The sequence below is a fragment of the Octopus bimaculoides genome, chromosome 11 (assembly GCF_001194135.2).
Source record: "Octopus bimaculoides isolate UCB-OBI-ISO-001 chromosome 11, ASM119413v2, whole genome shotgun sequence".
Taxonomy (NCBI): domain Eukaryota; kingdom Metazoa; phylum Mollusca; class Cephalopoda; order Octopoda; family Octopodidae; genus Octopus; species Octopus bimaculoides.
The window spans coordinates 74,985,467-74,998,874 of record NC_068991.1 but is presented as its reverse complement, the minus strand read 5'-3'; the positions used below and the strand labels follow the sequence as shown (position 1 = coordinate 74,998,874).

At 34.7% G+C, this 13,408-nt stretch overlaps 1 protein-coding gene across 1 annotated transcript in view; it reads right to left on the bottom strand.

Annotated features, from left to right (window-relative positions):
* Window positions 1-13,408, bottom strand: part of LOC106883236 (protein MON2 homolog) — a 690,047-nt gene that overhangs the window by 376,392 nt on the left and 300,247 nt on the right. Inside the window, exon 18 of the mRNA XM_052972014.1 lies at window positions 7,352-7,453. Within this exon, the coding sequence (XP_052827974.1) occupies window positions 7,352-7,453 (102 nt within the window). The remainder of the gene's footprint in view (window positions 1-7,351; window positions 7,454-13,408) is intronic.

Here is a 13,408-nt window from a genome sequence, read left to right as displayed (position 1 = left end):
TATATATATATACATACATATATATATATGCACACACACACACACACACATATATATATACATACATGACTGAGTAAGTACTTATATCTACTGGACAATGTACCAACTATACAACATAAAAACTGACAATAAATGATATAAACATGTGCCAAACAAAGTACAAGACAATGAGCAGGCCACAATCATCTGAGATTGGCTTGGTCAAACTAACAAAGAAATAAAAGCTAATTGCCCAGACATAATAATCAAAGATTGACAAAAAAACACTTGCTTACTGAAAGACATTACAGTGCCTTCTGACCAAAATATTGTCTAAAAAGAAGTGGAGAAATTGACAAAGTACAAAGATTTTGAAATTGAAGTATTCAAGATGTGGGGCATGAAGAGGAAAACAATACCAGTAATTATTGGAGCATTGGGCATGATAAAAAAACATATGAACAAAAATGTAGATGCTATATCTGGATCCTCAACACAACACACTATACAAAACATTTCCTTGCTAGGAATAGCGCACATTCTATGCAAGACACTATTAATTAAAAAAAAAACAACTCAAACAAAACAATCCACAATCAGAAAACACACTTTATATAAAAAATATCCAATGAAATAAACTACCACCAGCAGGCCGGCAACCAACGCATTACAAACACACAACATACATTACAAAAGATTGCAACCAGACCCCATAGTAAAACAAACTGATGCAGAGGAAGAGCTTGCATTCCCCCAACAACAATGTTGCACACGCCCCAGCAACATGGAGGTGTAGCAGGTGATACAGTAGAAATTTGTCTGAAACTACCAAATGTTGAATAATAATAATAATAATAATAATAATAATAATAATAATAATCTTTAAACTATTTTATCTATGGACTCTATCTAAGAATAATAACAGAAATACATTCTATATAATGGACAAAACAATAGAGAAATGAAGTGAAATGAAGTTTTAATGATGTTACTGTTAAGATGACAATGACATGGAGTAGTGCTTGCCAACAGCTTGACCTTTCAAGCAGTTGAAAATGAAAAGTAACTTTGTTGCTGAGAGAAGAGAGAGAGAAAACTACTTGACAAATATTTAAAGACAAGTGGACATTTCAAAATTACAAAAGTTTTAATAATAATAATAATAGATTTATATAAATTACACACACACACATAAAGTATGATTTCTTAAAGTAACACAGTTCAATCTACAACATTTTATGTGGCATAACTTGTTTGAGGAGCAAGCTTATTTACAACCATCACCACATGCCAAGACAAGGACACACACACACACACACACACACAGACTAACTCGTACATACACTCACATGCACAAACACATTTGCATACACATGCACACATATATGTATTGCAACAAGAAACCTGCTCCTGTTCCTTTATCACACTACATATATCGTGGCACTCCATTGGTCACGACGACAAAGGTTCCAGTTGATCCGATCAACAGACCAGCCTGCTTGTGAAATTAACGTGTAAGTGGCTGAGCACTCCACAGACATGTGTACTCTTAACGTAGTTCCCAGGGAGATCCAGCGTGACACACGATGGTGTGACAATGCTGGTCCCTTTGAAATACTGGTACAACAGAAACAGGAAGAAAGAGTGAGAGAAAGATGTGGTGAAAAAAATACAGCAGGGTCCGCCACCATCCCCTGCCGAAGCCTCATGGAGCTTTAGGTGTTTTCGTTCAATAAACACTCACAATGCCCAGTCTGGGAATCGAAACCACGATTCCACAATCGCAAGTCCGCTGCCCTAACACTGGGCCATTGCACCTCCACGTTACATATATATTTAGAGAAGAAAACAAAATCAACCGAATCAACAAATCGGAATTATAAGATGAAACACTCAAAATTGCATAAGCAGTAAATTTTAAAAGTTTTTGAACAGATTCCAAAACTCGTGAAATTAAGGACATCATTTCAAAAAAAAACAAATTCCGGTGTTTTGTGTTGTTGTCAAATTCATTGTTGCAACTACAAACACACAAACTTACAAAATTTCTTAATAATATCTAAAACACATATGGAAAATAGCGTTTCATGTAAATTACATTACTATTATTATTATTATTATTATTATTATTATTATTATTATCATTATCATTATTATTATTATTTATTTATTATTTATTATAAATAATAACACTAGCAAAAATTTCCCCAAAACATCTGTAAATATTCACAATATTACAAGTTAAAACTACCTCCATTTTCTAAAATATGGTCTTCTTTTTTTAATCAAAATTTTTGAAGAAATGTTGATACAATTCAAATATCAAAGACTTTCTTTTAAATAGACATATAGACATCTGTAACTTTTTTTTTTTTTGGCTAATACTGCAAGATGTTTCTTTTGATGGAATTGCTAATAAATATATTTCACTTAGTGATAATATACTCTCTCTGTTCTTTTTAGAATATGAAACTATATCCTACATAAATTCAATTATTATATTAATGTTATTATAGACGAAGTCTTTTAATAAACAAGAATAGAAATATAAAAAAAAAAAAGAATTGTTCAAGATTTTATTTTGACTCCAAAAGAACCTTTATTTGCAACACAAATATTCAGATTTATTCACAAATATGACAATAAACAATATGAAAAAATGTGACTATACTAATACAGAAACAGAATGTGGGACTACAGTAATACACACACATAAGCATACAAACATACACACACATGACCATAATCGTACATTAACATGTGACCACACACATACAGAAACAGTACGCTATACTAATACACAAACACATCATCATCATTTAACGTCTGTTTTCCATGCTGGCATGGGTTGGATGGTTTGACATGGAGGTGGCTAGCAGACTCCTGCTGTTGAGGCACAGTTTCTATGGAGCCAGTCCAGCGGCATTGGCAACGACCACGCTTGAATGTTGTTTTTCACGTGCCACCAGCACATGTGCCTGGTAGGGTGACGCTGTCAACAATCACGCTCAAATGGTGCATTTTACATGCCACTGGAATGGGAACCAGTCTGTGGCCCTGGCAAACAATCATGCTAAGATGTGCTTTTAACATTCCACTGGCATGAGTGCCAATCAGGTGGTGCTGTCATCGGCCACGTCAGCGATTTTGATTATTTTGATTTCACTTGCCTCAATAGGTCTTTGCAAGCAAATTTTATTGCCCAATGAAAGAGGGGTAGTCATAAGCGGGCTGGTCACGCCCCACGCTCATATGTGCTTTTAACATGTATATATATATATATATATATATATTTATGTGTGTGTGTCTGTGATTGACCTCCTGCCGTCGCTTGACAATTGATGCTGGTGTGTTTATGTCCCTGTCACTTAGTGGTTTGGCAAAAGAGACCAATAGGATAAGTAAAAGGCTTGAAAAATAAATCTTAAGGTTGATTAATTCAACTAAAACCGTTTGAGCAGGTGCTCCAGCATGGCCGCAGTCAAAAAACTTGAAACAAACAAAAGAATGAAAGAAAGAATACAATCACGTCTGTGCCTACAGAAAGACACTAAATAAATATAACCAACAAGATAGGTTGTAGTCTTCCTTGCCTATGGGTCAGGGGTTCAAATAACACAAGTATCTCATTGCTTCCATTGCTATGATTTCAGTTTAACAAGTAATCAGAACAGACGTGACAAACATCGAACATTTCATACAACTTTCAGATTCACATATTTTCCGGTCCGCATTTTTCTTAAGAGACGACCCACATTGTACTTGTTGCTGGTTGTGTTATGACATTTGACTCAACTCAGATGGAAGTGCAGTAGTTATTCACTTTGAAGTGTCTGCAACCATAGCCTAATAAGAGTTGTTATAGCTTCAGTTAATGCACAAAATGACCACATAGTCATCATTTTCATTCAACTACAATCTAAACCCTTACATTTGATATTACATTCAAGACACTTGACAACTGAAGCATTAGATTCACAAACTAATTGCTAAGAATACATGTTTTGAAAGGCAGCACTTGTGTGTATTCTTTTACAGAATGGATTGTAATTAAGTAATCACTCTCATCCAATGATTTCCTTATAAGCTCCAGATTCAGCTGCAATAAGTTTCCTCATTATGCAATTAAACAACTGAAGCTTTATCAAAGATTCAACAATACTAATGCATAGCCTGTGAAATCACCCTTGTGATTGCAATCTTGAACTTTTGTTCCAAACAAATAGACGAACCATTACATATTTTTATATGATTTACTTTCAAACTGCATCGCGATGTACATTGATATTTGTTTTCATTACAGTAACTCTTTTTCCTCCCCATCCGATCACTGGAGGAAGGTTTATATTGCATCCTTATCATTTTTTCATATTGTTGAAAGAATAGCTTTTAAAGCTTTCTTCCTAGAACTAACAGCAACAACACTAAGAATTAAAAAAAAAGCTAATGTGTGTGTGCATGTGTGTGTGTATGTTTGTGTCTGTCTTTGTCCCCACACCATCGCTTGACAACCAATGCTGGTGTGTTTACGTCCCTGTAACTTAGCGGTTCGGCAGAATAGACTGATAGAATGAGTACTAGGCTTACAAAGAATAAGTCCTGAGGTCGATTTGTTCAGATAAAGGCAGTGCTCCAGCATGGCTGCAGTCAAATGGCTGAAACAAGTAAAAGAGTAAAAGAATAAAAGAACTTGTCAGAAATGTTAGTTGCCTTTTTTGGATTTATTTCACAGACAACTTTGAAATGGTCGCTGCAAGTTAAAAGAGAACAACATCAGTCCTAAACTAGATTTTTATTCTGTTTTATGTTAACATGAATAAAAATGATTTGGTATATAAGCAACACACAAACTTCTGGCACAGATTCTCAAAAGAGAATGATGCACCAACTTACAAAAGAACAAACGGTGAGAAGAAAAGGTCCAGCATGTCCACAATCTGCCAGATAAACTTATAAAAGAGTTTAGTATTAAATAAATGATGCAGAACATGAGCAATGTACACATCATTCAGACAGTTTCTCAAAAAGACCATGGTGTAACAAAATGACACACAGAAAAATAAAAAGCAAACAGACAGAAAGAAGAAATGGCCTAGCATTGTCACAGTTCACTAGTTTGGAACCAATACAGAGTGTTTAGCAGAGTTTGTTGTTATTAACTTAAATAAAAATAATTCAGTACATGAGCAACATACAAACTGTTGCAAAAGATTCAAGTACCTGGGTGCAGTGAAACTATGTATAAACAAATAAACAGACAGAAAGACAAAATGCCCCAGCATGACCAAAGTCTTTAAGCTGGAACTAATAAAAGTGACTGATTGAATATCTTCTCCAAATTTATATACTTCTCCAGAAGATAATAAACAACACAGAACAGAAATTTGAAACAGTATAGCTTTATGATAAAAATATCATTTTTACCCTCACTCCTGGCTGTCCAAATCTGAAAACCTTGTTGAGGTGCTAACCTACAGAGTCAGTGTAAATAAATGGTTGAGCTGCGACTGAAAATTAGAGCATCTATGCAAACTATGGACAATAGAGCGTCACAGGCATGAAGAACCACAAGAAGGTGAATGTTTCTTTTCACTTACAGCCACACCTGCACTTACTTTTATCAAATTTTTTATACAAAAACGATGAAATAAATACAAATGTTCAAAACAAATACTTTTTGCCTTAAAACAAAATTAAAAGAAAAAATTTCCCATATGAACAGCTACTTACATAACTACACTATCATTTACACCCTATTCTCCTCCTGCCACCAAGCCTAGTATGTGAAATCATCCAGTACTTCTTAGAGTTTAACTCATTTACTCTCTCTGTATATCGCTTTTGCTCACTCTCTCTCTCTCTCTCTCTCTCTCTCTCTCTCTCTCTCTCTCTCTCTCTCTCTCCCTCTCTCTCTCTCTATGCCACAGAAAGCATGACTAGAAAAATTAACCCACCAACCTACCCACACTTATAGTAGTTATTATTATATTGCAATTCACTAAGCGATATGCCAGACTACTATACATAATACGCAGGTAGAGATGAACCTCGATGTTATCCACAATGTTTAAGTATGAAGCAGCTGAAGAAATGATTTATGCATTCATGACACAAACAATAATCCAAACCTCGTGACAATGTTTCCAGAATACGTGAAATGGATTCTCTTAAGATAACGTATTTATACATGACATTAAATCCAAGATGAATCTATTCATATTTTCAACACAAATGTTCAACATCTCTTCTATAGTCGCAAATTTCATAGACATGTGCTAAAAGTTTCTTGAAGAACGCGAAATTTGAAAAATAGTATAAGCATAAATGACCCTGAGAGAGAATCCATAAAAATGCATCAGTTATCAGAAATATGACAATAAGAGTAATTTACATTATTTACATTATTTACATTTGACGGATATTTATTCTCATCTTGTTTGTTAACATGTTTCAGCTGATATACCTTCCAGCCTTCATCAAGTATCTTGGGGAAATTTCGAACCAGGGTTCTCATTCCTAAGGTATTTTTCGATGTTGTTATTATTATTATTATTATTATTATTATTATTGTTATTATTCAGGTCACTGCCTGGAATCGAACTCGTGACCTGAATAATAATAATAATAATAATAATAATAATAATAATAATAATAATAATAATATTGAAAAATACCTTAGGAATGAGAACCCAGGTTCGAAATTTCCCCAAGACACCTGATGAAGGCTGGAGGGTATATCAGCCGAAATGTTTTAACAACAAGATGAGGACAAATATCCGTCAAATGTAAATAATGTAAATAAAGTGCATAATTCCTCATCTCTTAAATATAGAAGTGAATAAGAATAATGTCTCATTTACATAATTAAAATTGCATCGATAAATGCATTTTCTAAATATCATAATTTTATTTCATTACTTCTCTTTTGAAACAGAAAATATGGTTTGTACATGCTATTCTATTTCAAATGTCTTTAAAGAACTATGAAATTAGCAAACAATTTTAAATACAGTAAGAAGTGGATATCTACTGTAGCTTTATCGAAATGTAAACAACGTTTAGATGAACTAAAAAGTCCAAAAAAAATTACTTTCAAAAAAGTTTGTTATGAAAAACAAGAGTGAATATCACAACTGAAAGACAATGAAAAAAAATAAACATTTTATAAAAACAGATTTAGAAAAATAAACATTTAGATTGTAGGATAGATATTTCAGTAAATTAGCAAAAAGTAAAATTCCATTATTTCAACGTTTTCTTTTTTTTCTTATCTTTCTTTTTCTTTTTTTGTTAAACATGAAAAACTAATTAATTTTTTTTTTCTTTCTTGTTTACATAATATGTTCTGAGAAGTAATGAAAGATTTGCAAACCTCTAAAAGATGAGCAGTCACTGGCTTCCATAAAACTTCAACTCTGGATAAATTGACAAGTCCTGTCTCAAGAAGTTTAGCTACAGCAAACAGGGAGGGTTCCTGTAAAAAGAGAGAACGACAGATATAGCATCATCATCATCATCATCATCGTCATCAGCATCATCATTTATATCTATCAAATCTCAGACATGATGGGAAGATAAACTGAAAGAAACAAAAATCAATACGGTGATAGGGTAACATGCTTCAATGGAAAATTCTTTGGAAGGAAATAAAACTGGAAGAGCAGGAAAAGAAGAGAAAAACAAAATTGGTGTAATCATCATTAAGCATTTCTTGTTGAGTCTTTCTAATCATCACCATCGGTAGTGCTGGCACAAGAGTATTCAAGCACCATAGGCTAGCTCTACAATGATCTGTGTCTTCTCCCAATTATGACTGTTTACTGAATATAATCAAGGACAGTGGCTTACAATAGAATGTAGTGTACAGTGTTAGATCAGAAGGTCACCTTCTGGTAATCCAATTTTCTGTTACTGTGAAAACATTGTTCCAAAAATTACAGCAATTCTTCATTGACAGATATTTATCCTCATCTTGTTTGCCCATGGGCATATGGTGTAGTGGTTAAGAGCACGGGCTACTAACCCCAAGATTCCGAGTTCAATTCCAATGACCTGAATAATAATAATAATAATAATAATAATAATAATAACATCGTAAAATACCTTAGGAATGAGAACCCAGGTTTGAAATTTCCCCAAGACACTTGATGAAGGTTGGGGAGTATATCAGCCGAAATGTTGTGATAACAACAAACAAGATGAGGACAAATATCCATCGAATGTAAATAATGTAAATATTTACATTTGTTACATACTTTCTTTTTTGGTGCCTCCAGATTCTGGTGCCCGAGGTGATCAGTTTGTTTGTATTTGCCTAATGTATAGTGCCAATACTGAAATCATCAGTTCATCCTTTTCTATATTCTGAATGAACACATAACAACCATTGATAAACAGCCTGATTGGTTGGTCCACATCACTCCATAAGGAGCAGAGAACCAGTTGCCCAGTTTCTTTGATGTATATATTTTTCCCTGGTTGAGATGCCAGTACCACACAGGATTACTCACATGTACCAGACAGGGGATACTGGCATCAGCCACGTTCGAATGGTGCTTTTTACATGCCACTGGCACGGGGGCCAATCAGTGGGTACTGACATCGGCCATGTTCAAATGGTGCTTTTCACGTGCCACCAGCATGAGGAACGGTAATTTGTTAAGCATCTTCTTGGACATACCAGGATTCATAAACAATTATTTGGGTACTTGAAAACCATATATGTGTGCTTGTGTTGAAATAAGCAAAGCAATTTGCATGTTTCAACAGGTGTTGACATATGTCTACCTTATGCAAAAATGTATAAAAGAAAGAACAAACAAAAAGGTGAAAAACCCAGAGAACTCATTAAAAGCTGCACTACTGCTGCAGACCTGCAAATTCTCACCCATCGTATTTTGCCAATTGGCAAGATGCACTATTCATTTAATTCAGGTAAGCTAGGTGAAGACATAAGGTGCCACTCCCCATTTACCTTTCAGAGCAAACATTAAGAAAGCTATGAATACATATGTGAAGCTGCAGATTTAGAGATAATGTGAACTGAGTGAAAAACATCTTTATGACAGCATTTATAACAGTTACGATTAGACACACACACACTCTCTCTCGCCCTCTCTTCTTCTCCCCCCCTTCTCTCACATGCTCACTCACTCTCACATTATAGGATGTTAGTTTGCCTTTTCTTTTCTCTGAATTTCATTTCACTTTAAATTAGATGTGAAATCTATGAGAAATCCTGCTGCTTTGCTTGACACAGAGTTGAAGGAAAACAGCTAGAAATTATTATTGATAGGAATGAATGTAAATGATGGGGCATTTTAAAGATGAGAAATGAAGACAAGGATGCAAGATAAGCAATACTTATTATCATAACATAAATATACACGTGTGTGTGTGTGTGTGTGTTCACACATGCGTATATATTTACACATATGTTAGAAATGTTTTGCATTACAAATTACATTAGTTGTAACATGTTAAGTGATAATATACCAAACTACATTGTTTACATTATTTACATTTGATGGATATTTGTCCTCATCTTGTTTGTTGTTAACACGTTTCGGCTGATATACCTTCCAGCCTTCAACAGGTGTCTTGGGGAAATTTTAAACCTGGATTCTCATTCCTAAGGTATTTTTCGTTGTTATTATTATCATTATTATTATTATTATTATTATTATTGTTATTGTTGTTGTTATTATTATTATTATTATTATTATTATTATTATTATTCAGGTCACTGCCTGGAATCAAACTCGGAATCTTGGGGTTAGTAGCCTTCACTCTTAACCACTAAATCATATGCCCGTGGGCATAAGAGCGCGGGCTACTAACCCCAAGATTGTGAGTTCGATTCCAGGTAATGACCTGAATAATAATAATAATAACAACAAAAACAACAACAACAACAACAACATCGAAAATACCTTAGGAATGAGAACCCATGCCACATAAAATGCACTTGTGCCAGCACTGTGTAAACGCACCCATGTTGGTGACACAAAAAAATAAAAGCATCCAGCACATTCTGTAATGTGGTTGGAATTAGGAAGGGCATCAAGCCAAAGAAACCATACTACAACAGACAATTCTTTTCTACTCTAGGCACAGGGCTCGAAATTTTAGGGGAGGAGGCCACTGGTACTTAATTTAGCGACCCCGAAAGGATGAAAGGCAGAGTCGACCTCAGAACATAAAAACAGATGAAATACTGGTAAGCATTTCGCCCGGCGTGCCAATGTTTCTACCGGCTCAATTGGAGTGTGGACAGACTCCCTGCCTGGCCAGCTCAATGTCAGACCATCCAACCCATGCCAGCATGGAAAGTGGACATTAAATGATGATGATGATGGCTTTGAATGTGGTGGTGGTGGTGGTGGTGGTGACAATGGCGTCAATGATGATGATGAGGCTTAGAATCTGGTAGTGGTGGTGACGGTGGTGACAACGATAGCATTGATGATTATGAAGATGATGATGCATGATGCATGAGTGGGTGTTTGCTTAAATCTAAATGAAATGAAATCTTACAAACGAAAAAAAAAAGGAATGAAGATTACTAGAATACTTTAATTCCGTTTGGTAATTTCAATGATATCACCCTACACTAATTTATTGGTGTTGTTACATATCAATATTTGGGAGTGAGGTAATAAGCGTGTATCCTCTGACATTATTTGTTCGCTGGTCATCAGTGGTGGCACATGAATTAGATGCATGACTATTGATGCATTGACTTCCATCTTCCATGCTCTTCTTCTCATTTTTATGTTTGTCAAGGTTCAACAGTGGAGAATCTTGTAATACGATTGGATTATTTTCCTCAAAACTGCTTTCTTCAGGTGTAAAACTGTGGCATTATTTCCATGGTTGTTTCAATCTTATTTAAATTACTATCTATTAACGAGACACATGTATTTAAACGTGCTATTTGCGAATATTCATTCAAACAAACATACATTATTATATAGCATTTGAAAGTGTTTAATGAGAATACAAATTAGTACATTAAATTGGCTTTTCCCATTCAGAATGTTACTACTGTTTTTGCTCTGGGTTGATATAAAAGGTTACAGAGGAGTTATTTGCTACAATACAATCTTCATTACAATTTGACATTGAGGTTAATTGCTTTAAAGGTATGTTTGTTGATATTTTCTGCAGATATTACAGAAGTTTCCTCCTCTCCAGGTCAAACAATTTAAATTAAACTGCTTCACTTAGAGGCATGGCAATTATTTATAACAAGATACAAAACTTTGAATTTAGAACTGGAGATGATGATGCCTAATCGACAGTGTCTGCTCAACAGAAGTATGATTCTAGGACAATTGTTGGATGAAAATAAACAGGAAATAGATAAGAAACATCAAAAAGAAATGAGAAATAACACTAAAACAGTGTACGAAATATTATCTGAACATACAAGTTTTATCATAGGGTCTTTAGTTAAGATCTGATAAAACAAAAGTCTCATGCTTAAAAAAAAAAAAAATGCTAATGTATGAAGGAGTAGCTTCATGTACCATTTTTTTTTTTTGATAATCATCTTCCAGCAGCAAACTAGGAAATCCCTCAAGGTTTTGCAAGTCACCAATCCAGGCTCACTTTGGGGTTTGGGACTGTGTGATTCTACTTGGTCTTACCTCTTTCTAGCTCCCACTTTGCACACAGATTCCAATGCAAAACCTTTGCTACCTCATCATATCACCACAACTGACACTGGTATTGGGATTATTATTATCATTATTATTATTAATATTATTATTATTATTATTATTATTATTGAGTGGGATAGTAGTGCATGCCATAAAAGTGACACTGGGGTAAAATATACAAAGCCCAGTATACCCATCATGACTACCCGTCTGATAAGGGTACACCAGGCACATGCATCATAACCATATGTACTCAACATGGTGATCTCATATCAAGATAAACAGCACATGACCTTGCAGGTGGGGCCCAGTCAGAATTTTCTTCACAAGTAGCCCCCCCTGCTCAAAAGGTCCTTGAATAAGGGTTGTTTAAAGATGTTGAATGAAACATCAATGTTTCCAGGAGTGAATTATCCAAACCCCAAAGAATTCCTCTCAACGCATGGCTCTGATGCTCCCCCACTACTCCTGCTCGTGATCAGAGATGCACATATCGTGTGCCTTGGGTATGTGCTGTGGTTTGATGTGATGCTCTTATTGTTACTGTATTGAAAGTGTTTTACGCAGGATGTGTGCGGTATCTAGTATCATTATTATTATTATTTATTACTGTTATTATTATTATTCATATACACACAAGAGCTGCCAAGAACCCACCTAAGTATCCTAGCTGCCCCTAATAACATTGTTTTCTGGAGCTGTACTAAACTGGGTTTTACGCTTTTTTCCCTCTGTCCATCTGTTCAAATCTTTAGGAATTATTATTATTCATTTGTAACACAGCGACGGTAGAAATGCACCGGAGTTTTGCAAAAAGTAGTCTTATTGGGCACAGCACACATCTTAAGGAAAGTATTATCTGTCTGAGGCCTTTGTTGTGACTTGACAGATGACTAAAAACTCTGGGGATTATTACTATTATAATAAGTGGGGAGGGGTGCCACCAAATACCTTTCCTATTACCAATTCATTTTACACCATCAACTGGATGCTTTGTATCCTGCAGCCAGCAGTGCTGCAGAACCCTCCTGATCTCGTATTAGTTCTTGTATGTTTTTGATTCCAAGATGTTGTCTAAATTAAATCTTTCTCTTTCTAAAGTAACACACATTATACAGAATTTTTTTTTTTTCAATGCCAGAAAGAACTGACATTAATCTACCCTGTGTGTGCAACCCTGAGGGTAAATCTTGCTTATGTCCCCATTGTCATTGAACAGCAATATGAAACTTAAACTATCTTCATTTGTCTTCTCATTGCGACCAATATTTAGATATTATACATTGGTGCCAAAAAGATTCTGTCTCAGAAATGTCTATTTAACCTTTGAGATTATTTCTCTACTTTTCTTTATAAATATAATCACTATTTCATATCATATCAAAATATATAACTGTATACATTTTAGTCTCTTCTCAAAGAGAATGTAATTACAGAGATTTTGTATAGAAATCAACCTCTTACAATATAATGAGAGTAAAATATTGGCATCACTTATGTGTAGAGGTAGCTCAGTCTGCGTATGGGAGATTTGAAAGATAAAGATTTGATTTGATTGATCATCTTGGGTTTAAAGGCATATAACAACTAATATAAGGTCAAGAGTACACTATAGTCCAGCTGGTGCCAAGAAATAAAGCACCAATTTCCATGCTTTAAAGAAAGAGCGTTTGGCTGTAAAAAAATACATAAATCTGAAAGATAAATCTATATACATAAATGTGTAATGGTGTGTGTGTGTGTGTGTGTGTGTGTGTGTGTGTGTG